We start from the raw sequence: 27,137 nt of genomic DNA on the forward strand, positions 1-27,137 counted from the left end.
GTGGGTGCAGTAGAAGGAGGAGACGAGACCTGCAGAGCTGAGGCAAAAGTAGCTGACCCTCCAAAGGTAGAACCAGTAGCTGACCCTCCAAGGTGAAACATCAGCTGGCGGAGGGTTGCAATGTCATCCTGTGAAAGGGAATCAAGAGAAGACTGGGGTTTAGATGTCTCAGACTCAGATGTCACAGAGTGAGCCCTAACTCCCCCTCGCTTGCCTCCACGGGCACTAGATGAACCACCATGCATACCAAGGGGCTGCCCATGAAGATCCTGATACCTGTCATTGGTGTGTCCAAGCTTTCCACAGTGATCACATTTAAATCTCTCATGGTGATCTCCACGAGTTGGCCCTTGGCCTTTCCCCCCACTTTTCCAGTCTCTGTGGGAACTAGAAACAAGGGCAGATCTCTCTGTTGATGGTGCAATATCCATAGTTGTTCTCTTGGTTTCCTCACTTTGCAAGTAGCTGTACACTTCATCCAGAAATGGAAAGGGAGATCGCCCTAAGATTTGCAAGCAAAGAGGCTCATATTCTGGGTTAAGACCACCAAGAAAAATAAGGATCTTTTCCTTTTCTTGGCTTCTGTAGACGTTTGCCTCATCATCAGAATTAGACAGCCGGGGGTTGTCATAGTGATCATATTCCTCCCACAAGCTAATAACAGTGTTGTAGTAGTCAGATATACTCCTATCACCCTGTTTCATATAGATGATTTTTTGGAGGATTTGATACACTTTTACTACATCATCAACTCTATCAAAAAACTTTGAGGCACTGTCCCAAATATCTTTCGCAGTCCCCTTACTCATAAACCTCCTACCTATCTTAGGTTTCATGGAGAATATCAACCAAGTCATAACAGTGGAGTTCTCAGTCTCCTACTTGAGATAGCCTAGATCAGTTGTAGCAAGAGCCTTAATAGACCACAGTAATGTATCCTAACTTTCCCCTACTGCGTAGGGACAACTTCATAGAACGGGACCAGTCCAAGTAGTTGGTATTGTCCAATTTCACAACAGATATTTGGGTGTTGAGATTGTCAAAGAAAGCCATAGTTGGGACACCACTGGCCGGAATTGGTCCACTGACCTTAGAATCAGCCCCAGACACAGTAGACATACTGCCAAACAACTCAAGGGAATGCAAAATAAAGCCTTGTATAAATGGGGAGACACCTCAACCCAACCACAATAAGGAGAACCGCAAGCAACAGGCTAACCGAGAGCATACACTTGATGAAAAAACACAAACTAAATGCTTCCACAAACCAAACAACAGCAGCACATATCATCCAAGGCCATAACACTAATCAAATCTGCCACTCACAGTAGCTAAGAACCACACAAGATAGCACAGCCTCAACAAAGATCTTCAACAGAAAAAATGGAAGAGAAAATACCCTGCTGGCAGTAACAGTGCAGCATCGTGGATGAGAGTAAGGCTCTCAAACCTACTTCATGTTCCAATCGAGACCTTAGGGGCCTTCAAGAAGACCTCTAGGCGACTCAAAAGGGCCCAGCTCCAAAGCAAACCAAGCTGCCAACAGGCAGAATCAAACAGAGAAGAGAAAAAGCTGGCGGAAATCTGGGCAGCAACCTTTGGAGTAGCAGTGTAGCACTCCTCGAACTGCTCTCTTCAGCCGAATGCTGGAGGGGTTGAAAGGACACCCCTAGACGATCCAAATGCAGCAAACCTCATCCCAAAAGGTTGAGAGATGAGAGAGAAACGAAAAAAATGATACAGAGGCTGGCAGTAACAATGGTGGAGCTGCTAGAGCTTCAACTCTTCTTCATCAGTATCTGCAGTCCCTCCATTCTATATTGAATCAAAAAATGGAACTCCAAGGGATGTATTGCTTCACATTGTACAACCCCTAATGGAACCCTAAAGGGGGGGAGGGTTCCAAAGAGAGGTAAAAGAAACAAGGCTAACCCTAGCCGACTCTCAAACCAGAGGACCTTGAAGCTCTGATACCAAGTTAATATTTACAGATGATCGATCCTAGTAATGAAGGAAGGGTTTACAGCAGGAAGGAGAAGAAGAAGAGAGGAGAAGAGAGGAAGAAGAAGATAGTTGGAGAGAATCGTAGGATGTTAGAAGTGGCTGCTCCTAATATCCATTTACTTCATTAAACCATTCTTAAGAAATTACAAGGACCTCCCTAGGGAGGTAAAAGACAAACAAAAATAAAAGTTAAAAATACAACTCTAGTGACTTATGACATAGACACTTACTAAAGTACCCCTAGTACATAAACTCTAACAACTACTACACATGAACTAGGTTAGAGAAAAATGTCTTGGTAAGATCCATTGGAGTCACGACGGGTGAAAACTTGGGTTATATTCGCCAAGTCTATTGACGAGGTGAGTGAGTGTGGTTTTGAATTAATTTAAAGAGTGTTTCTTATTTTATAAGTGTTGAATGTTGCATTTCCATGCGTTTCAATTATATTACTGTTGTCTATTGAACTATTATGCTTTAACTTTTATATGATTGAAATGTATGCTATGTGTGGGAGATGGGATACGGTACGGCCGAGGTGGATTCCGGTACCGTCATCGCCATGCTTTAACTATGCATTCATGTTGCATTAAACCTAAGCTTGGAAAGAGGTTGCGGTGTGACCGATGTATGATTCCGGTATCGTATTCGCCATACAAACTGCTGCATTAGAATTGTATGTTACATTAGACCTGAAAATGGGTTGCGGTGTGGCCAATGTATGATTCTGGTACCGTATTTGCCATACTTAATAGTAGGTGTATGTGTATGCTTGAGGGGACGGGAGGATGGTGTGGCCGATGTATGATTCAGGTACTGTGATCGCCAGCCTAATGCATATATGTATATATGCGAAGCATACTGCCATGTAGACTGGTATGAGGATAGGATAACTGACCCCGTGCTACAACCCCTAGCCAATAGGGGGCTACATGTTGGATGACCTTTTCGTGGTATGTTTGATGAGATTTTCCGAAATACCACTTCCGCGGTACGATGTGATTATTGCCAGAGGCGGACCAAGTTGGATGACCGATGGTAATTCCAGGACTGGTGGGGTTTTGGGGTTTGTTGAGAGACCCATGATGCATTCAGGGACGAGCAATCTCCCTTTCGCAGCTAGGGTATGTATCCCTAGGTGACCCATGGCGCATTCGAGGACCAGGGGTGATAATGGCAGTCATTTGGTCTGATAGAATGGCTTTGAGTGGTCCTTCGGTCGTTCTCCATCCTTCCTCCGGAGCCCAAATAGGATTTTGAAATGTGAAAATTGAAACCTGCATTCACATTTTAAACTGCGATTTCCGCCCACCAATTGACCAGTTCGACAACTACGATCTGCCGGTGGAAAATGTCAAAATTTGTGAGGTACTGCAAGATGAGCCGGTGCCTGAACGGTTGATCATCATCAACCAGTGGATGAAATTTTCTTTTTGCTGTTGTGCCTTTTTCTTCTGTCAATATTCACACATGCATGGACCCTATATTTATGCCTGCTACAACTGTTTAATGCCATTAATCATGTCCTAATCTTGTGATTAATGATTTAAATTCCTTTGTTAGGAATTAACTATGGTATGTCGAGGAACCCGTTCACATGGGAACACGCCTCCTCCAAACTAGGATGCAGCAGAACCGTTTGAGTCTGTCATTCCTACTGCACCTCCTGTCCTCACAGTACAAGATGTGACTACAATCATGGACAACATGATGCAGAATATGCAGCAACAGAAACAACAGTTCATGGAAAACGTGTTAGAAGAAGAGAAAGAATGATTGAGAGCTGAAATGCTTGAGTGAGTTATGTCTTCACACAGCCCCTTTACTTATAGATTTCATTAATAGGGCAGAATTACAAATATAACCCTCCATAGCCGACTATGATAGCTAGGGAGGGAAATAAAGGAAATAAAACATCAAAAATACCCAAAATACCCTTATCGGGTTTACATACATATCTCAACACTCCCCCTCAAGTTGGTGCATATATATTATGCATGCCCAACTTGACTAAGCTAGGATGAAACAACTTTCCACTTAACCCTTTTGTGAAGACATCTGCAAGTTGATCACCTGACTTCACAAAAGGTATACAAATCTGCCCACTTTCTAACTTCTCCTTGATAAAGTATCTGTCAATCTCCACATGCTTGGTACGGTCGTGCTGCACTGGATTGTGGGCAATGCTGATTGCTGCTTTGTTGTCATAGTACAACATCTTTAAAGATGAACAAAACCACTAATATCTTGGAGAAGACTCTGAAGCCACAAAAGTTCACATATGCCTTGGGCCATGGCATGAAACTCAGCTTCAGCACTGGATCTTGCTATTAGAAGTCATATAATAAGGGTAGTTTAGGTACTAGTCTTGTTATTAGTTACCTTATTATGTAATTCCGTATTTTCTTCTTTTTTATCTTTTACTTCCCTAGGGAGTTGGATGTAATTATCTTTTATCTAGTAATGAAGTTATTTAGGTGTATTGAGAAGTCTCTCAATACACAAGAGTTCCTACCAAAACACTCTCCTCTCCTTTCTCTTTGTCTTCTTCTTCTTCTTCCTCCTCCAACCTCTTCCCTTCTTCCTACTTGCTTTCCTAACTTTAAAACTTAACTCTTGCCACCACATTTTGTTTTTTACTTCGCCAGGTGATAAGGTTGCCTCCTACGGACAATAACCTGAAGTGGATTTCCGGTCTGGATTCCCACCTCAATCGCCATCTGTGTAAGCTTCAATGCGAAGAGGATCATGCGGAGAGAGAAGAATCCCTTTTCCTGGAGCTAACTTCAAGTAATGGAGAATACGAAGAACCGCCATATGAGTAGAGTAGGGATCATGCATGAATTGGCTGAGCAAGCTTACTGCATATGCAATGTGCGGTCTGGTATGGGAGAGATAAATTAATTTTCCTACCAGTCGTTGATATCGACCCTTATCAACTGGAAGTCTGGAACACCATCTTTCTCTTGCAGACGAGTAGTAGCTTCCAAGGGAGTGTCACATGGATGACACCCTAACAAACCAGTTTTTGTGAGTAGGTGTAGAACATACTTCCTTTGGGAGAGAAAAATGCCTTTAGGAGAATGGGCAACTTTAATCTCTAGAAAGTACCTGAGTTGTCCTAGGTCTTTTATCTCAAATTCTTGTCCCAAGAAATTCTTCAGGTGAGAGACTTCTGCATCATTACCAGTCACAACTATGTCATCAAAATAGGCCATAAGAAGAGTGATCTTATCTCCATTTTGCTTGATGAACAAGGTGTGATCAATATTGCTCTGTTTGTATCCTACAGAGATCATTGCCTTATGAAACCTGCCAAACCAAGCCCGAGGAGATTGCTTCAGCCCATATAATGCCTTGTTCAGCCTACAAACCTTCCCATGAGTCTTGTCACAAGAATAACCACGAGGTACCTCCATATATACCTCCTCTTCCAGTTCTCCATGAAGGAATGCATTTTTTACATCCAATTGTTGCAATTCCCAGCCTAGATTGACAGCATATGACAATAGGACCCAAACAATATTTAACTTTGCAACTGGGCCAAATGTCTCCTAATAGTCAATCCCATAAGTCTGGGTAAAGCCCTTTGCCACAAGTCTGGCCTTGTATCTATCTACTGATCCATCCACCCTCTACTTGATAACAAATACCTCCTTACAACCAACTAGTTTCTTGCCTGGAGGAAGAACCACTAGCTCCCAAGTCTCATTTTTGGATAATGCAATCATCTCTTCCATCATGACTGCTTTCCACTTTGGATCTGCAATCGCCTCCTGGCATTTCTAAGGAATAGAAACAGAGGAAGGAGAGGCCACAAATGCACGATAGGAAGGAGACAAAGCATCATAGGAAACAAAATTGGAGATGGGATGTTGGGTGTAAGACCTAATGCCTTTACGGGCAGCAATAGGTAAATCAAGAGAAGGATCCTTACCAAGTAATGAAGCAGAGTCTGGATCTGGATCAGGATTTGACGATTGGAGAAGAGGTATGGTAGTGGTGGTCTCAACTTGCTCTTTGTGTTTCCGGGTATAGATTTTGTCAACAGGAATTTGACTCACAGGTCTACGCCCCCCTGAATAGGAGCAGAAGATGGAAGCTCTGTAGAGGAAGGCTCCCCATGAATAGGAGCTGGAAGAATAGCAGACACGTTTTCAAAGCCTGGATCATGTTCCCCCTGAAGAGGTGGCTGAGAATAATATGCCAGAGATTCATGGAAGACTATAACCATAGTAACAAAGGTACACCGAGTAGGTGGGTGATAACAATTGTATCCTTTCTGGGTGGCGGAGTAACCCAAAAAAATACACCAAATGCTCCTAGGATCCAACATTCCATGAGGATGGTGGTTGCGAGCATAACAGACACAACCAAAAATTTTGGGAGGCACCACAAAAGAGGAAGAACCTTGGAGAAGGTCAATACGTGCACGACCATCAAGGACACGAGTAGGCATTCTGTTGATGAGGTAGGCAGCAGTGAGGATGCCATCGCTCCAATATTGGGGAGGAACAAGACAAGCAAACATAATGGCCCAAGCTACTTCAAGAAGGTGTCTGTTTTTTCTCTCAGTCACGCCATTCTGGGCGGGAGTGTCAACATAACTAGTCTGATGAATGATTCCATTTTCAGCCAAATATGTTTGGAACTGTCCCTCCATGTATTCTCTGCCATTATCACTCCTCAGAATTTTTAATGTGGCACCAAACTGGGTCTGAATCATGCGATGAAAGTGCTGAAAACAGCGAAAGACCTCACTTTTGTGTTGCATCATGTAAACCCAAGTGGTTCGAGTAAACCAGTTAATAAAGGAAACAAACCAATGATGGCCAGAAATGGAGACACGCGGGCAGGGCCCCACACATCAGTATGAACTAAAGCAAATGGAGAAATACTTCTTTTATTTAATGGAGAATAGGTTGAACGAGACTGCTTGGGCAAAACATAGGCCTCACATAATAACTCATCCAGTTTACAATCCTTCACAAGATGAGGAAACAAAAAAGCTAAAGTTCGAAGTGGAGGGTGACCAAGCCTACAATGCCATAGATGGAGATCTGAAGAGGTGACTGAATGTAACTGATGAGCTGAGGATGTAGCTGATGGTGAACAAGTCTGACCCGTGTCGAGTATGTAGAGACCACCATGTACCTTACCACCCTCAATTGTGTGCCCCTTCACCAGATCCTATAGGACACAATGAGAGGGAAAGTTAGTTGTTTTGTAGTTCAAATTTCTGGTTAGACTACTAATGGAAAGAAGATTAGTAGGAAATGAAGGAGCATGCAAAATAGAATTTAGTGTAAGGGTAGGAGAGCAGTGAATGGAACCCTTTTCATGTATGGGAGACAGGGAATCATTAGCCGCTCGAACAGTATCTTTTCCAAAACAAGGAGAATAATGATGAAATACATGGGAGGAACCAGTCATGTGGTCAGTGGCACCAGTCTATTATCCAAGGATTGGAGACAGCCGATGCACAATGACTACCGACCGGAATACCTGAGGCAAAGTAAGAACCAGAAGAGGCAGCAGGTACAAACGCTGTAGAAGGTGCAGCGGAAGGTGCCTGGAGCATGCGACGGAGGGCTAGTAGCTCATCCGGAGAAAAACCAGTGTCAGTAGAGGGGACTGTAGCGGTAGGAGCAGCAACTTTAGTCAGATTTGCCTTCAGTTTGAGCTTCCCCCGGCCTCGTTTTGCCTCAAAATCTGCAGGCTTCCCATGTAACTTCCAACACTGAGCCTTCATGTGATAAGGTTTGTTGCAGTGTTCACACTTGACAGGCTCCTTGGAGGCAGCATTACCATAATCAGTAATGGTAATGGGAGTGGGGCTAGAAGTAGTCTGTAGGGCAGACCTAGCAATAGTAGGAGCATGTAACATTGCAGCCCGACGAGTCTCCTCTGTATGAACCATAGCAAAGGACTACTCTAGTGTAGGAAAGGGAGACTGGTTCAGCACTTGCATTCTAATAGGGTCATTCTCCACATTCAGACCTGCCAAGAAGTCGTACACACGAATACTATCAACATGTTTACAGTAGGCAACAATATCAGTAGGTGTAGAGAGCTGATAGTTGGAGTAATGATCCAATTGCTGCCACAAGCTTTTGAGGGCAGCATAGTATGCAGAGACAGACAACTCCTTATGAGTGAGGTCATGGGACTTCTTGCGAATCTCATACACCTGAGCAGCATTCCCAACACATCCATAAGTCTCCTTGGCGACACTCCAGATCTGATGGGCTGTCTCCAGAAGCAAGAAATTGTCGGACAGATCTGGTTGAATATAGTGGAGCAAGTAAGACATCACCATAGCATCAAGTGACATCCACTTCTCTTGCGGAGAACCTGTTTCAGCCAGCATAGTGTTAGTCCCAAGGATATGGCCAGTAAGACCACGACCAACAATGTTCAAGTAAGTAGTCCAAGACCACTTGAGGTAATTTGTTCCATCGAGCTTGATAGGAGCAGCAAGAGGAAGCAACTCTGTCTGGGACTGTCCATCAAGCCCAGAAGTTGCAAAAAAGGAGTCTGAACCTGTCATGACGATTCATAGAACTGCTGCAACAAACGGCAGCAACACAAGAAAGTAATTGCTGAAAATGGAAACAACAATATCCCCAAGAAATCTCCAATAAAATAGGCTGAAAAATTGATCGAGTACTCTTCAATGATGATGAAAGAAGTCCTCAAAATTTCACACCAATCTGAGAGGGAGAACTATAAGAGGCAAATCATCAAACACCTATTGAGCACCCTTGTATGCTGAAATAGATAGCTGAGAGGAGAAATGGTGATATCTTGACCAATACTTGGAGGAAGAGCCTCAAATTTGGATCGAGTACTCCTCTATAATTAGGGAAGCTTCCCTCAAAACATCAGCAGCAACAGATAATGGGAACCCCAAATCAATTTGAGTGTCAAGGTTTTGAAAAACCTAACAGTTGAGATCAACTTTTTGGTTGAAGGGCTGAGGTTGCTGTTGAAGGGTGCTGATGTGTGCAGAAAGAAGATTGATAGAAGCTGTCCAAGGGTTCTGATGTGGATCTTCAAGGATGGAAGACTCGATCTCCAATATTTGGGCAGATTCGATCTTCAAGAGATAAAGACTCCAAAATCGCAGAAACTGGCAGCACCTATCAATCCAAAAGCAATCTTCTAAACCATAATCTGATTGAGGTAGGCAGAGGACAGCACAAGATCAATCGATCACCTCATATGTGCTGCCCTTGGTGCAGATTTCAGACCAAGAAGAAAGGGAGAAGAAGGTGGGGAAGGTAAAGAAGATCGAAGGTGAAGAGAGGGCTGTTAGAGAGAGAGAGAAACAATGGGGTTAAAGGCTGGTTCTAACCCTAGATCAGATTTGCTCTGATACCATGTTAGAAGATGAGAAAGAATGATTGAGAGCTGAAATGCTTGAGTGAGTTATGTCTTCACTCAGCCCCTTTACTTATAGATTTCATTAATAGAGCAGAATTACAAATATAACCCTCCATAGCCGACTATGATAGCTAGGAAGGGAAATAAAGGAAATAAAACATAAAAAATACCCAAAATACCCTTATCGGGTTTACATACATATCTCAAATTCTCAACAACATGAATACACAGTTTATGGCTGCTGCTCAATCACGAGGTGTTCCACAGACACCCTCTACACCAGAGACTCCTCCAGGTTAAATACAGGTGCCAACTTGGACTGATACGTGCAAACCCATGGAGAGGTTCCAGAAACTTAGGCCTCCTACTTTTCTAGGATAGGTCAGGATCCCCTGCAGCCGGCCAAGTGGATCCGGGGCATGGAGAAGGCCTTTACAGTGTTGGGATGTATCGACGAGCATAAGTTCATTTGTACGGGCTATTAGCTTCAGAATGAAGCGGATGCTTGGTGGAGAGCTACTCAGCCCATCCTAACAGCTACACACCCTAACCCCACCTGGTAGAATTTTAGGGAATCCTTCTTCGAGAATTACTTCCCCAAAAGCTTCAGGGATAAAAAGAAAGCCGAGTTCATGGAGTTAGCATAGGAAAATAAGTCTATGCTTGAGTATCAACAGAGGTTTGAAGACCACTACTATTTTGCGCCGGACAACATAAAGGTAGACAGGGTCAAGGCGAAGAAGTTCGAGAAGGGGGCTTAGGCCCGGGATCAGCTTAGTACTTGTAGCTCACAGGCTACAAACTTATGCTGATGAAATATAAGTGGCCAAGTCGATGGAAGACCGGCAGCTAGACAACTACATTGTCCAACAGGGATCTGGGAAGAGGCTAGTAATTTCACAGGAGTTTAGGGGACCCAACAAGGTTCTTAGGGGACCTTATCTCAGGCCGACTCCAGTACATTTCAGGAGGCTGGAGGCAAGCCAAGCTTCCCAGTCTTCTCGGTTTACAGCTGCATCATAGCCAATTAGGAAACAGAGTTTGTTATAGACTAGCTTCCGGGTTCAGCACCAGAGTCAAAGGCACCGTATCGGATGGCGCCTATAGAATTAAAGGAACTGCAAACACAATTGCAAGACCTTCTTAAGAATGGATTCATTAGACCTAGTGTGTCTCTGTGGGGAGTACCAGTCCTATTCGTTTCGAAGGACGGAAGTATGAGGATGTGCATTGACTACTGGGAGAGCTCAACAAGAACCAGTATCCATTGCCCAGGATTGATGATCTGTTTGATCAGTTGCAGGGTGCGAAGGTATTTTCCAAAATTGACCTCAGATCTGGTTATCATCACCTAAGATCAAGGAAATATAAGTAAGACGGCCTTCAGATCTCGGTATGGACACTACGAGTTTTTGTTCATGTCTTTTGGGTTAACCAACGCACCTACTGCTTCTATGGAACTGATGAATAGGGTATTTCAGGATGTATTGGACAAGTATGTAATAGTCTTCATCCCCGACATCTTGATATACATTAAGAACGCGGAAGATCATGCCAAGCACCTAAGATCATGTTGAGGGAGAAGCAGTTATATGCAAATTTCAACAAGTGTGAATTCTGGCTTTCTCAGGTAGCATTTTTGGGACATATAGTGTCAGATAAGGGTATAGAAATTGACCCAGGAAAGGTAAAGGTAGTGATGGAATGGGACACTCTGAAGAATGTGGTAGAAATCTGCAGTTTTCTGGTATTAGCCGACTACTGCCGAAGATTTATAGAGAACTTCTCACGCATTTCGGCTCCAGTGACCTAACTGACACGGAAGGGTGTAAAATTTGAATGGTCTGATGCTTATGAGAAGGGTTTTCAGGAATTGAGACAGAGGTTGGTAATAGCCCCAGTGCTAACTATTCTGATTGGTACATGTGGAAAGGTAGTATACAGCGATGCATCCAAGTTGGGTTTGGGTTGTGTACTTATGCAAGACGGCAAGGTAGTTGCTTATGCATCACGACAATTGAAGGATTACAAGAAGAACTACCCCACTCATGACTTAGATTTGGCGGCTGTAGTTTTTGCTTTGAAGATTTAGCATCATTACATTTATGGTGAGAAGAGTGAGATTTATAGCGATCATAAGAGCCTAAAATACTTTTTCACCCAGAAGGAGCCCAACATGAGACAAAGGCGGTGGTTAGAGTTGATGAAGGACTATGATTGTACTATCCATTACCATCCAGGGAAGGCCAATGTAGTAGCTGATGCGCTTAGGAAAAAATCACAGACTCTATCGCTTGCATCATTGGCTGTCAGTGAAAAGCTCATTGAAGAGGCCACGAGATTGGCTTAGAGCTCTTGATAGAGGGTACCACCATATCATCGGCAGCATTGGTGGTACAGCTATCTCTTGTGGAGAGGATCATTGTAGTCCAACTCACGGATGTGTCTTTATAGAAATTGGAAAATGACATTTGTGAAGGTAAACAACAGGACCTGGACTCCACAAGAGGCCAAAAGGCTCTAAACTAAATAGAACTCAACAAAATCAACTCAAGGGAGCCCATTTTGTTAGAGCAAAATATCTCGGCAAAAAACATGGTTACAGATATCCATACTTAAAGGAGAAGTATTCTCAATGTTAGTTGCGGCATAGTCCTGGATGAGCAGCTTCTTGTGGTAGGGAGGGACGCTTGAATCATGACAATGGTAGACACGAATGGGGCGATGAGGAGCAACAAAGGGCTGAGTGGGAATGGAGGGAGGGGGAGGGAAAGGGTTGTCATTGGGAAGGAAAGACTCCGAGAGGTGGTGATGCAGCTCCAAGAAGTAAGAAGAAGAAGAAGAAGCCCTGAACATAGGGTTTGAATAGGGAGCCATAGATTAGGATATTATTTTCCATACTTAGTTTATTTTCCTCTTTTTTAGATTGAACCGGTTTAGAATTGGTTGCATCCAATTGGTTCAATTGGTTTAATTTAAGTGAAGTGTTCCTATTGGTCAATAGGCCCTTATATCCTATTGGCTAGTATGGAATCTTCTTTTAAATTAGTTGTTTTAAGTTAGATTCTTTTATTTTAAGTTAGTAGGGGTATCTTAGTCAATTTACTGTTTTAAATTAGTTAAATTAGATTAAATCTCTCCCTTCGACGATTTTAGAAGGAGGAGACTTTAATTTGTACTAGGATTTGGCCATTGGCCCTTTATTATAAAAGTAGAAATTGTGGGAGGCTCCCCCACATTGAAAAGTTGAAAAAAAAATACTGTTTCTGCTGCTGGCCGACTGCTGCTGCTGTTCCTGCTCCTTGGAGTGTGCATCCTTGTGGATTTCATGGTGGAAAGGGTGGGTGGATTCCTGCGACTCTTTACGCCGTGACGGCTGGGAGGATCTCTCTCTGAAGGTGGTTTCATCCTTCATCCTTCAAGCTGCTGCTGGTGGATTCCTGTGGTAAGTTTGAGTTTCAATTATGTTTTTCTTAATCCTTCTCCTTCTCCATTCGATCCCCCTTTATTTTTCTGTTTTACTTTCATAAACCCTAGCCTGCTGAGTTCTGTCCAGATCTGTTTCTCCATCAGAAATCAATCAAACTTAGGCCATAGCCTCCCTACACCATTATCTATACTCGACCCTAGCTGCTGCCCATAATCAACAGTCAAAACCCTAAATCCCTCTTCTCCATTAAAACCCAAAAAAACCCTAATTTCTGTCTAGACTTATTCAGCCGACAGAATTCCTTCAAATCACAGCCGAACTTCCATTCCCTTGTCCCTCACACTCGACCTCAAGCCCTGGTCATAAATCCCACTTAAAACCCTAGTTTTGGTAGTTTCCCTAAGTTCTAAAACCCAAAACCCTAACCCTAAAATTCTGGAATCTGAATTTTGATTTAAATCTGTATCAATTCTGTTTTAAAAGCCTTCCCAAAGCCTGCATATTAAAATCAGATATACAGTGTCCTTTTCCCTAAGTTCTAAAACCCAAAACCCTAACCCTAAAATTCTGGAATCTGAATTTTGATTTAAATCTGTATCAATTCTGTTTTAAAAGCCTTCCCAAAGCCTGCATATTAAAATCAGATATACAGTGTCCTTTTCCCCCATACCTAACCCTAGAATTTAGTTTAAAACCCTAATTCTGCCCAGCCAAATCAGCAGTCTTGTTTGGTGATCCTATTACCTTGGTTCCTAGTGGGAATACTCCTACCTAGGACTACATTAGGTGGTCGGGTGAAGGAGAAGATCCATCGACTGGGTTGGAGATGAGCAAAACCTGCCCAGAAAGGCCCTGCCCGATAGATGGGAGAAGGCTGAATAGTTTGGGGACGGTTGGGTAATTGGCGCAAAAGGCCCTCGAGGAAGGGGGCCTAAGAGACTATGGGCCAAGGGAGGAGCTGGGGTTCCATGGGAACGCACATTGAGCGAAGGCTCACGAGGAGCTGGGACTCCATTGAGTGAAGGCCCACAAGGATGTTAATAAGGCTGGAATCATAAAGATGATTTGGAGAGTGGCTTCTAAACAGAAAAGTATTTGGATGGAATGGACCTACTCCCAGTATTTGAAGCAAGATTAATTTGGACTGTAAAAATTCCATCTGAATGCTCATGGATATGGAGGAAGATCCTTAAGGATACAAATAGCTGAACCCATGATTAAAATGTTTGATAGATGACAGGGAAAATATGTTGCAATGGCTTGATAATTGGCAATCTTCTGGAGTTTTGCTCAATAGATCTGAAGAAAGAATCAGCTATGGCACTGAAATGGATACTGGTAGAATGGCCAAAGTTTCTATTATTATTCATGGAGGTACGTGGAATCCAGGACCAACTACTTCTCCTAGTCTATTAGAAGCTTGGGCTGTTTTGCAGGGAATTAGTAAAAGAATGAGAGGGGATGGAGTTGTTTGGGCTGGTACTTCATCGGGGTCTTTCAGTTCGGCCTCAGCTTGGAATTTGGTTTGTCAAAGGGCTCCAAGGGCTCTATGGCATTGCACTGTTTTTAAATGAAATGTAGTATAGTTTCATTGTGTTGTAATATGGGTACAGGGGTAGAATTGTCAATAGGGGTATTTTGGTCTTGTACTCATTCTAGAATATTCCTCTATTCATTATCAATAAAGCTGGTCTATGTCTCATTAATACAAGTGCTTGTCCCAATTTCCAAGATTTCATCATGGTATCCAAAGCCAAGAGAAATAGACCTAGGGTTTCGTGTCATGCTTGAGAGTCAAATAGCAGCCGCCTCTCACCAAAATCGCAGCAGCACCACCACTTCTGCCTCTCTCTCTCTCTCTCTCTCTCTCTCTCTTCTCGCGAGCCTACCGCCCCACCTCCTTCCCACTTTTTTTCGTTTTTTTCCCCTACACTTTTTTTCTCCTCCCTTCCCTCTTTCCGTCACCACTCACCACTGCCTCAGTCGCAGGGGTTCCCGTTCCCTGCCTCTCTCTTTCGGCCTCCCTTGGTGGTGAGTGTATCCCACCAAGGGCTCTTTCTTTCCTCCTACAATGCAATAAATCTCCCTCTTTTCTTGGAGATTTTTTATGTGCTGCTTCTTTGAGTGAAGCCTTGTGATTTTTTTTGCCTTTCTCTACGGGCATGTCTGACGACAATAATTCATCCATTTCTTATGGACAAGGAAGGTCCTCTGTGCATCGTGAAAAGGATTTCCCTACCTTCTAGACAAACTTTGTTAAACTTGATGGCAATAATTAGCTCCCGTGGTCGAGGTTTGTTTTGTTTGCTGCTGGTTCTCGTCATTTGACAGGCCATCCGACGGGTACCTCTATTCGTCCTACTGCTGCAGGGAAGGCCCAAGATAATGGGATATTGATGAGTGCCTTGTGATATCCTTTCTTCTTAGTTCTATTGGTCCTGCTATTCCCTAGAGTTATCTTCTATTAGAGAATGCTGCAGTTGTATGGAGTGTTGCCAAAGAAACCTATTTGAAGGTTGGTAATGCTGCCCAGTGCTACGAACTTCGTGCATCGTGAGAAGGATTTCCCTACCTTCTAGACAAACTCTGTTAAACTTGATGGCAATAATTACCTCACGTGGTTGAGGTTGGTTTCGTTTGCTGCTGGTTCTCATTGTTTGACAGGCCATCTGACGGGTACCTTTGTTCGTCCTACTGCTGCGGGGAAGGCCCAAGATAATGGGATATTGATGAGTGCCTGTGATATCCTTTCTTCTTAGTTCTATTGATCCTGCTATTCCCTAGAGTTATCTTCTGTTAGAGAATGCTGCAGTTGTATGGAGTGTTGCCAAAGAAACCTATTCGAAGGTTGGTAATGCTGCCCAGTGCTACGAACTCCGTTGGAGATTCATAAGATGGAACAGAAGGATCTTACTCAGCCAGTACTATAATACCATGAGGGGTAATTCGTAGACCTTAGATTTCTATGGGAAGTTTACTGCTACATGCCAGGCTAACACTATTGCTTACTGTAAATGGGAAGAAAAGCTTGGGGTATATGATTTTTTGGCGGGCCTGAATGTGGAGTATGATCCAATCCATGCTCATGTCTTGAATATGGATTCCTTTCCTTCCCTTGAACAGGCCTATGCAATTGTGGCCTCCGAAGAAAGCCGGCGTGAAGCTATGGTTCACCCTCCACCCGTGGAGCGTGTTGCCCTATATATGGCTCCCTCTAAAGGGGCTATGACCTCCTCTGCTGGCTCACCTGGGGTCCAGCATCGTGGTCCTACTGCTCCATCTGGTTGCCCTCCTGTGAAGTGTGACTATTGTGGGATGGAACGCCACACCAAGGATCGTTGTTGGAAACTCCATGGTCGTCCACTTGAGTTTCGTGGGAGTGGTCAGACAAGATCTGGAGGCAGTGCTGCCCATCAGTCCATCTCTGATGATGATTCATCTAGTACACCTCCCTCTACCGATGAGCTGACTCACCTGCAGAGTTTGATGTCTAGGCTGGAATCTACTACTTCAGCACCTTCGGCCCATGCCAGTGTTGCCTCTACCACTATTGCACCTTCCTCTGAAAGTTCTAGCACAGGTATTCCATTTTGTGGTCATAGCTCCTCTGTCAAATCGATTTCTTGGATCATTGACTCTGGAGCTATTGACCACATGACGAGTTCTCCTAAAATTTTTTCCCAGTATATTCCATTAGCTGGTAACCATAAAGTCCGGGTTGCTAATGGTTCTTTTTCCCTTATATCTGGCAAGGGTGTTATACATTGTTCACCTAGCTTTTCCTTATCTTTTGTTCTTCATGTCCCCAATTTTTCTACTAACCTGTTATCCATTAGTAGTATTACACGTGAGCTCAATTGTAAAGTGACTTTCTTTCCTTCTCATTGTGTATTTCAGGATTTGGAAACGGGCAGTACAATTGCATGTGGTAAGATGGAAGGTGGCATGTACTGCATTATCTACCGAGGCTTCTCTCCGAGGATCTGCTTCCAGAGCCCTTGCTGATTTGCACACTTGGCATCGTCGATTGGGACACCCGCCCTTAAGAACTCTTTCGAGTTTATTTCCTAGTTTTACTAAATAATGTAATTTGAACAATTTTCATTGTGATGCTTGCATTCTTGCAAAGCAAACCAGAAATACCTAACCTGTGTCGGATAATCGTAGCTTGGTTCCTTTCAGTTTAATTCATTCTGATGTGTGGGGCCCTGCCCGTGTGGTGTCTTCTTCTGGTTATCGCTGGTTTGTGACTTTTATTGATTGTTTTAGTCATACAACTTGGGTTTATTTAATGCAACAAAAGAGTGATGTGTTTTCTATCTTTCAGCATTTTCATAACATGGTTTCCACTCCGTTTGATGCTAAAATTAGAATTCTTCGGTCTGATAATGGCACTCAGTACTCGGTTGGGACATTTCAGTCCTATTTTTCCGACCATGGGATTATCCATCAAACATCCTGTGTTGACACTCCACCTCAAAATGGAGTGATAGAGAGGAAAAACCGTCACCTTCTTGAGGTTGCTAGGTCCTTAATGTTTGCTATGAGTGATCCTGTTTGGTTTTGGGGAGATGTTGTTACCACTGCAGCTTTTCTTATTAATAGGATGCCCTCTTGTGTCCTAAATAATAAGAGCCCCATTGATACTCTACTTGGTACTGTCACCTTTCCTGTCCCTCCAAAAGTTTTTGGCTGTTTTACTTTTGTTCGTAATCACCATGTCCATGGGAAATTAGATCCCCGGGGTCCCCGATGTACTTTTTTGGGAAACTCTATTACCCAAAAAGGATATAAATGTTACCATCCTTCCTCTTGGAAAGTCTTTGTTTCCATGGATGTTATTTTTCAGAAAATGTTTCCTTCTACCCTGTCCCTCTTTAGGGGGAGTTTGTTCACCAGGAAGAGGTCCTTCAAATTCCTGTAGATCTACCATGGGAAGAAGAGGATGTTCTTGAGGATGGGGTTACTAGTTAGGAATAGGAGCAAAGCCAAAGTGAGGTTCCTGTTCAGGAGGAGACTCCCATGCCTATTGAAACCACCGTTCAGCCAGGAAAGGAAAACATGGTTCAGGGAGTTAAGCCGCTTCAAATATATGCCAAGAAGAGAAAGCAAGAGCAGAATAGGCCTACTACCACCTCTCCTATAGAATTGACTAAAACGGTTCCAGGTTCTATTGACTTTGAGCCCTCTGGTAAGCTTCCATCTGTTCCTCCTAATGATCCTACTTTAGATCTTCCTATTGCGGTTAGGAAAGGTAAACGTAGTTGTACTCATCACCCAATTTCTAATGTGGTCTCTTATGACTCCTTGTCTCCTAGTTTCCCGACCTTTCTTGCTTCTTTGTCCTCTGTTTCGCTTTCTAACTCTTAACAGGAGGCAGTGGCACATTCGGACTGGAAAGAAGCTATGGAGGAAGAGATGAGAGCTCCTAGCAAAACTAACAGGTGGCATTTGGTTCAGCTTCCGCCGGGAAAGAGAACTGCAGGGTGTAAATGGGTCTTTGCCGTCAAACACAAGGCTGATGTAAAAAATGCATTGCTCCAGTGGCTAAGATGAACATTGTGAGAGTTCTCCTGTCTTATGTAGTGAATCAGGGATGGGACTTATTTCAGCTTGATGTAAAAAATGCGTTCTTGCATGGTGAATTGGCTGAAGAAGTCTACATGGATATTCCACCAGGTTTTGATTCTCAGAAGACTCAGGGAAAGGTGTGTAAGCTCAATCGAGCTCTTTATGGGTTGAAGCAATTTCCTAAGGCATGGTTTGGTAGGTTCCATAAGGCTATGGTCTCCATTGGGTACAAGCAAAGCAATGCAGATCACACACTATTTATTAAAAGGACTACCAAATATGTGACTATGTTGATGGTGTATGTGGATGACATAGTCATCACAGGGAGTAGCCAGGAGGAGATTGATTCTTTGAAGAAGTTTCTGGGTACTGAGTTTGAGATCAAAGATCTGGGTAAGCTTATAGGTACTTCTTGGGTATTGAGGTAGCCTATTCTAACCAAGGAATCTCTTTATTTCAAAGAAAGTACACCATGGATTTATTATATGAGACAGGTATGTTGGGATGTAAGCCAGCTGAAACCCATGTAGAGCCTAATTGTCACCTTTGGTCAAAAGAGGGAGAACCTATGAATAGAGAGTCGTACCAGAGATTGGTGGGACGACTGATTTACTTGTCCCACACTCGTCCAGATATTGCCTGTGCAGTAAGTCTGGCAAGCTAGTATATGCATGATCCCTATTCTACACATTTGGATGTTGTCTACAGAATTTTGAGGTATTTGAAAGCTACTCCAGGGAAAGGAATGTCGGTTTCTCCTTATAGTCACATGAAGGTTGAACCATATACAGATGGAGATTGGGTTAGGTCACCTGATGACAGGCATTCTACTTCTGGTTACTGTACTTATGTTGGAGGAAATCTTGTCACCTAGAGGAGCAATAAGCAAACAGTTGTGGCTCGTTCTAGTGCAGAGGCTGAGTTTCGGGCTATGGTCCAAGGTATTTGTGAGGCTCTTTGGCTCCAAAGGTTGTTGCAAGACCTTGGAATTGAGGTTGATATGCCTATGCGTTTGTACTCTGACAGTAAGTCAGCAATCAGCATTGCTCACAACCCTATTCATCATGGTCGAACAAAGCACGTGGAGATAGACCGTCATTTCATCAAGGAGAAACTTGACAGTGGTCAGATGTACATTACTTTCGTTCCTTCAAATGATTAGCTTGTAGATGTTCTTACTAAAGGCCTAAGTCCTAAGTTGTTTAGTTGTATTGTTAGCAAGTTGGGCATGATTGATATCTATGCACCAACTTGAGGGGGAGTGTTGTAATATGAGTACAAGGGTAGAATTGTCAGTAGGGGTATTTTGGTCTTGTACTCATTCGAGAATATTCCTCTATTCATTATAAATAAAGCTGGCCTGTGTCTCATTGACACAAGTCATTCTCCCAATTTCCAGGATTTCATCACATTTCTTTGAGGGCCCTAACCAAAACATTGCCTATGAAGTCGTTCTTCATGGATACATGTATTATTACCACTTCTAATTGCCGCTCATGTTAGAATAGCAGAGAAGATGTTGAGCACTTATTCTTCTCTGGTCCATTCTTCCTGACTAATGGGAAGGCTTGATAAGGAAACACTATTGTAGGAAGTGAATAATCAGGACATCTGAAGAAGAATGAGATTGGATTAGCCAGACTTTAATAGGGAAAACCATTACAGACTCGGTGGGTAAGCTGGTCTTTGGTGCATCCATATATACAATTTGGATGGAAAGGAATATGAGAAGTTTTCAAAATAGAGTGTAGGATCAAGCGCTTACCAGTCATCCAAAAGCCCGGACTTGTGAAGAAGGCGCAACTTTATTTCCTTAAACAAGGCGCAGCCAGCGCGCATCGCGGTTTGAGCCGGGATCCGGGGTGGGACCTTGGGCACCTTCTCAGTACAGTTGATATTGGCCCTCAACATAGAGCTCCAATAATCAATCAGATTTGGTACTTAATGAAGTTGTACTCTTACAATAAATAAATAAATAAAATAACAATAAGCAAACACCTGGATATATTACCAAGAAACAAATCCAACTCAAGTTGTTATTTCTATTTGGCAAAATGAAGACTATACAGTCCTAAATAATAGCAAACATCTTTAGTTATGCCTAATAAATCAGCAAGACTCATTGACAAAGGAGCATTACCTTGCAGTGCAGGCAATTTTGAGCATTGATTTGCAACTTCTGCTGGCCTTTCTCATCTGAGACATACCTTTATTCCAGTTAAAGATGAGGGGAATTCAGATAAAAATCAAGATAGAAAACCAATGCAATCACAAGACTAAAGTATTATTGGCATTACTCGTATACACGTGCTGGACAGTAACGTGACTCAGGTCCAGCAAATTCTGACAGATTGACAAGTTCGGGAATCCTGGGGTTCTTCAGATGAAGGTGGGCTGGTTGGTCATGTTCATGGTTTGTGTTGCTCCTACAACCATAGAGTTAAAAAAATAAAAATGACAGAAAAAAAGTGAAAATGAAAGCAAAAGGGGAAGGATGAAACATCACTACTTGCAAAAGAATCCATCGGAAGTTCTCACTGTTCCCTATATTATCTCTCATAAAGAAACATTTTCCTTCCCCCTTTTCTTTTCTCGCAAGCTTAGTTTATATATACATCTTTTTGGGTACTCGTCCGTCATATGTTACTAACTAGTAACTACTGAGAGAGTGTATGTGTCAGAAGTTAGTATCACTGGCTGAATTAAAATCCTCCTTTCCGCCCCACCTCCTTTTGCCTGAGCAAGATGTAATATGGGACAGATCCACCCACATGAAAATAGGTCGGCCAAATAGAGTAGTATATTTATAATCCCGACAGTACTAGCATAGGGCTTTACTTTTCCCCCTTTTAATAGTGAATAACAGTACTAAATAGTATTCCTATCATCTTGACTACCAAAGAATTTCTTTTTTTAAGGCATAGTTTCTGACCCTAAAATCCGAGTACACGGTCTGAGAACCAGAGTTTTACCAACCAATGAGAACAATTACAGAAAAATTCCTGTTTTGACAGAAACTGAAATGAGACACCTGTCGATTTTGGAGGGATACATAATTTTGGAGACATTTCAAACATTTTCCTATATAAAAAAGCAAGATTTCTTCCCCTTTCACTCAAGAGCCACAGAACTGCGAGAAAACCTCAAATTTGTTGGGGGGGCCAAAATCCTTAATTTTGCTGCTGAATCAACACTTGGTGGTCGACTGTGGAGTATCCACTTCAACCCAAAACATTTGGGTGAATGTGAAGCATCATTTAGTCATATTTCAAAATTTCCACCTATAGGGATGATGTGATGGACTTCAAGAGATTCTCCAGGCAAAGGATGCCACGACCGTCAAATGTCATCGAGTCTGACCAATAGTTCCATCAGTCCCATGGGCAGTCTAGTGTTTTTGATCCTCCCCGGAATAGAGAATAGTATGTGGTATTGACGTAGGTCTAGGATCGTAAACTTGTAATAAAACAGTGGCTAATTTGTCTTTGAGAACTCTTTTTGACAATAGATTGTAGATTTATGTTTGATTGTAATGTTAAATAGTTTCACACGTTGATAATTGTGGAATGCTTGCTAATTTTATGGTTCTTCACTTCTTCTTTCCTACTGTATATTTTAACTGTTTTGATTGAATGTTCAATGCTGTATGTTCTAGGCCTAAATTAAGTGTAGAATACGTTAGATAAGGGAAAGGACACAGTAGGCTATACTATATACTAGAAACATAGGTTTCGAAGCCAAACTACACTTTGGATTCCCCCTCCCCTCTAATCTAATGATTCAAACATGTGTAATCATGCTTAAATAGTCACTCCTTTTAAGTTTCAAGGAAAAATCCATTGTTGGGGCCCCAAAATAGCCAATTCTGTTAGTTTCAGTGAAATGGACCAAATTGTGCCCCCATTTCACCAAACTATTTCGGTTTTGGTAGGGGCAAAATAGCCTATTTCACCGACATATCAAACCTTCTTACCAACATAAAAGTATATGGATCGAGAAGGTATATAAAATAACTTCACATAAACAAACCTGTAGAGAGAAGTTGGTACATCAAATGAAACCAACCCATCTGGCTTGGAGTACTGAATAGGAGTGTGTAATCTTGCAGCCTGCAAATGAGAAGGGACAGAGCAGTATTTGGTTATAAGGAAAAACCCCCAACTCAGAGTTAACAAACCCATGCTGAAGTTATAAAAGCATGCTCAAACATTTACATACACATCCGTCCAAAAAGTCATAGAATAGAGCTCACCAATGGCATTCATACACAAATTATTTGTACCACATTCACATCCCACCCCTACCATGTATCTAGAAACCATTCAATCAGAAGGAGAACTCTCAAAGGGACCATGAGACAATTTGGCACTGAATCAATAAGAGTGTAATAATATAAAAGAAGAAGAAAGGAGAAGGAATGGAGGGAGGAAGAAGAAGAAGAGCTGCTGCAACTTTAGGGAGTCACAACTGTGAGGTTTTGACTCCCCACCGATATCATTAAGTAATAGGATAAAACCCAAAAAATACAAAAGACAAAAATACCTCCCCTAGGGAATCGTGATTAGTATTAGTGCTAATCACAATTCCCCTCCCCTCTTACATCGAGACTTCTAACACTCCCCCTCAAGCTGGAACATAGATGTTAATCATGCCTAGCATGTTACAAATATACTCAACCCTTACACTTCCCCAAGACTTGGTAAATAAATCAGCAAGTTGCTCCCCCGTTCAAACATGACGAGGAGAAATGATCCCTTGTTGCAGCTTCTCACGGACAAAATGACAGTCTATCTCAATGTGTTTCGTCCTTTCATGATATGGATAGCAGCCTGATTATCACACCACAAAGTCATAGGAGAATTGTCAACAAACCCAAGTTCAGTCATCAACCATTTCATCCACATCAGTTCACAAGTACCATGAGCCATAGCACGATACTCAGACTCTGCACTAGATCGAGCTAAAACGGTTTGTTTCTTGCTTTTCCATGACACCAGTGATGCAGATTCATCACCAAATAGGGCTTGTCTCATTGGGAATAAGTCGACGGTTGGGTTACATACATGTTGGGCCTTTGATCCCATGGGTTTCTAATGTAATAGGCTACTTTTATGAGCCTAAAATATGGGTAAATAGGTTGCATATTGGATTAACTCCCATACTTAGTTTTATTTTCATACTTAGCTTTTTATTTGGTGTTTTAAATTGAACCGGTTCAACCAATGGTTCAATTTAAGTGATTTTATTAGTTTTTCTTTTAGTTGTTTAGTTAGGCTGGATTAGGATTCTATTTTGAGTCTATTTCGATTTTCTAGTCAGTTTAAGTTAGCTAATAGGTTAGGGATAGGATTAGGCCTTTCCTTTTTAGTGTTTAAGTCTATTTTTGAGTCTTCTATATAAGTTTGTAAGGGAGGCCAACATTGGACACGAATTTGATTAATAAAAACTCAGCTTTATGCTTGCTGCCTTTGTTGCTGTTGTTGCTCCTTGAGAGTGTTGCATCCTTGTGGGTTTATCAAGGTGGAAGGGATTGGTGGATCTCCAATCAACTCCTTGCATCGTGAAGATCGGGAGGGCTGCTACTTATCTCCTTGCATCGTGAAGATCGGGAGACCCCATTGTTCATCTTCAAAGCTGTTGCCATTGAAGATCTCTTCAAATCCAATAAGTTTGAATCTGAACTTTGTTTAAACCTTCTTCTTCTCATTCCTACCCTAACTAGTATTCCTCCATAACTTCAAACCTGTCCATTAGTTTCAAACCAAATTTTCAGCATACATCCACCACACTCCCCCCTACACTCGATGCTACTTTCAGCCCAATTAGATCACTCAAACCCTAATTCCCCTCACCTCCCATAAAACCTAAAACCCTAACCCTAACCCTAAAACTACAAAACCTCTAAACCTATCCAAACCCTACTTTCTTTATACCCTATTAATCCCTAAACTTGCATATTAAAACCCTACATAAACCATACCTGAATTCCTAAGCCTAACCCTAATTTCACCCTAAACAGTCCACATCTGTAAACAGTTACAGAGTTCTTTTTTTTTTTTCCTGGTTCCTATTAGGCCTTGCCTATATAGAACTACATTAAATTGGTATCAAAGCTACGGCGGAGGGAAGCTCCAACCAAGCCTCGAAAGACCCACCTCTATTCGTTTTTAAGACCCGAGTTTGTCTACCCAATGGGAGCATAGCCATATAAATTGTTGATGAGAGGCGACGCAACAACATTATTTCACATCCGTAGTGGATATGTTGTCCCAGTCAGGAGAGATTTGCATCATGCCTACAGGTCAAGTCTTTATTGAATTTGAGCGTTCCTCGTACTCTGACAGTGCTTGGTGTCAGCCGGTACCATCTCTAAGGAGCACTATTGCAGTAGGTTGTAATTGGTTGGACGAGCGACAAGGTTGGATTGAACCTGAAAACAACTCGTGTGTCCTACCTGATCAACACCATCTATACCATTGTTCTACTCTAAAAGGGTTACAATCAAAGGTGACCACATCGACTGTACAGCCACAGGGATTGCCGAACATGTAAACTCAAACACAAGTGGCATCGACTGTGTTTGAAGTTTCACCAATGGCGGATGCACCAACAGAAGATTCTACTAAGGCGGTTTGTGTTGAAGAGATTCAAGAACCTATAGCTAAAGAAATTCAAGTAGACCAAGTTGCACCAGTAGTTGAGATCATGGTTGAGAAGCTCGGCCATCAAATTGATGTGGAGGTCCAAAACACAATGGTAGAAGAAACTACTGACGAGAGCAACGTAGACAAGGCTAAGGACATGGAAGATGAAGTGGTGATTGAGAACACTCCACAAGAAATCATCGACATCCAAGATGTTGTTCTTGAAGAGGTCGAGCACATAGAGTTTGTTATGCCACTATGGTTCTTTGAAGAGAAAGCTCCACGCCTTGAAGACTACATCCCTAAAGTCTACAAGCAACCAGAATTCTGTTTGGGAATGGTTAAAGCTGCTACTCACATGTTGTTTTCCCCTCATCACTACAAAATTCGAGGACGAATTTTTTCGAGCTGGGGAGAGTTGATGCAGATTCATCACCAAATAGGGCTTGTTTCATTGGGAATAAGTCTAGGGTTGGGTTACATACATGTTGGGCCTTTGATCCCATGGGTTTCTAATGTAATAGGCTACTTTTATGGGCCTAAAATATGGGTAAATAGGTTGCATACGGGATTAGCTCCCATACTTAGTTTTATTTCCATACTTAGAGCTTTTTATTTAGTGTTTTAAATTGAACCGGTTCAACCAATGGTTCAATTTAAGTGATTTTATTAGTTTTTCTTTTAGTTGTTTAGTTAGGCTAGATTAGGACTCTATTTTGAATCTATTCAGTTTCCTAGTCAGTTCAAGTTAGCTAATAGATTAGGGATAGGATTAGGCCTTTCCTTTTTAGTGTCTAAGTCTATTTTTGAGTCTTCTATATAAGTTGTAAGGGAGGCCAGCATTGGACACGAATTTGATTAATAAAACTCAGATTTATGCTTGCTGCCTTTGTTGCTGCTGTTGCTCCTTGAGAGTGTTGCATCCTTATGGGTTTATCAAGGTGGAAGGGATTGGTGGATCTCGAATCAACTCCTTGCATTGTGAAGATCGGGAGTGCTGATACTTATCTCCTTGCATCGTGAAGATCGGGAGACCCCATTGTTCATCTTCAAAGCTGCTACCATTGAAGATCTCTTCAAATCCAGTAAGTTTGAATCTGAACTTTGTTTAAACCTTCTTCTTCTCACTCCTACCCTAACTAGGATTCCTCCATAACTTCAAATCTGTCCATCAGTTTCAAACCAAACTTTCAACATACATCCACCACACTCCCCCCTACAGTCGAGCCTACTTTCAGCCCAATCAGATCACTCAAACCCTTATTCCCCTCACCTCCCATGAAACTTAAAACCCTAACCCTAATCCTAAAACTGCAGAACCTCTAAACCTATCCAAACCCTACTTTCTTTATACCCTATTAATCCCCTAAACTTGCATATTAAAACCCTATATAAACCATACCCGAATTCCTAAGCCTAACCCTATTTTCACCCTAAACAGTCCACATCTGTAAACAGTTACAGAATTCTGTTTTTTTTCCTGGTTCCTATTAGGTCTTGCCTTTATAGGACTACATTAACTAGGTTTCCCCCAACAAACATACAATATCCTGAAGTAGACCTTCGATCAACTAGAGATCCTGCCCAGTCAGTATCTGAAAAAACCCTCATTCCTCCCATGACCATGGTCAAAATATAAGAGACCACGTCCAAGAGCCTTCTTGATATATCGTAGAACCCGTATAACTGCATCCTAATGAGATGACTGAGGAGCAAACAAAAACTGACTCAGTACACTGACAGGAAAGGAGATGTCAGGCCTAGTTACAGTCAAATAATTTTTTTTTTGGGTGAATAAAAAATTCATTACCAAGAAGGAAGAAAAAATACAGGGCCCTCAAGGGGGAACAAACAAACAAAAATAAGAAACCCCAGCATCAACTTTGCGGGCTAGGGGAAAGAAAGGAAACAGAGGAGAGGCCCCAGGAGACACCAATAAACCTATTCCTTGGAGTGTCAGTACAAAAAGAGGGAGGAGCAGACGAAAGTTTCGCCCTAATATCAAAGGAAATGGAATCCCAAATTTGTTGGTAAGATCTAGAATTGGAGGTCCATTTCCTAATATTGCGCTCCATCCAGATGTAGTTCAAGGTAGCACAAAA

At 42.3% G+C, this 27,137-nt stretch overlaps 1 protein-coding gene across 3 annotated transcripts in view; it reads right to left on the reverse strand.

Annotated features, from left to right (window-relative positions):
- Nucleotides 1-27,137, reverse strand: part of LOC122656497 (electron transfer flavoprotein-ubiquinone oxidoreductase, mitochondrial) — a 138,808-nt gene that overhangs the window by 16,062 nt on the left and 95,609 nt on the right. For 2 of the 3 annotated variants that reach the window (XM_043851041.1, XM_043851039.1), the window contains 3 exons: nt 22,421-22,500; nt 20,689-20,817; nt 20,532-20,598 (listed from right to left, as the gene is read on the reverse strand). In XM_043851041.1, coding sequence (XP_043706976.1) covers nt 20,532-20,598; nt 20,689-20,817; nt 22,421-22,500 — 276 coding nt within the window. Of the gene's footprint in view, nt 1-20,528; nt 20,599-20,688; nt 20,818-22,420; nt 22,501-27,137 lie in introns of all 3 variants that reach the window. The other variant, XM_043851040.1, reaches the window with a different exon arrangement.

Source organism: Telopea speciosissima, chromosome 3, assembly GCF_018873765.1.
Source record: "Telopea speciosissima isolate NSW1024214 ecotype Mountain lineage chromosome 3, Tspe_v1, whole genome shotgun sequence".
Taxonomy (NCBI): domain Eukaryota; kingdom Viridiplantae; phylum Streptophyta; class Magnoliopsida; order Proteales; family Proteaceae; genus Telopea; species Telopea speciosissima.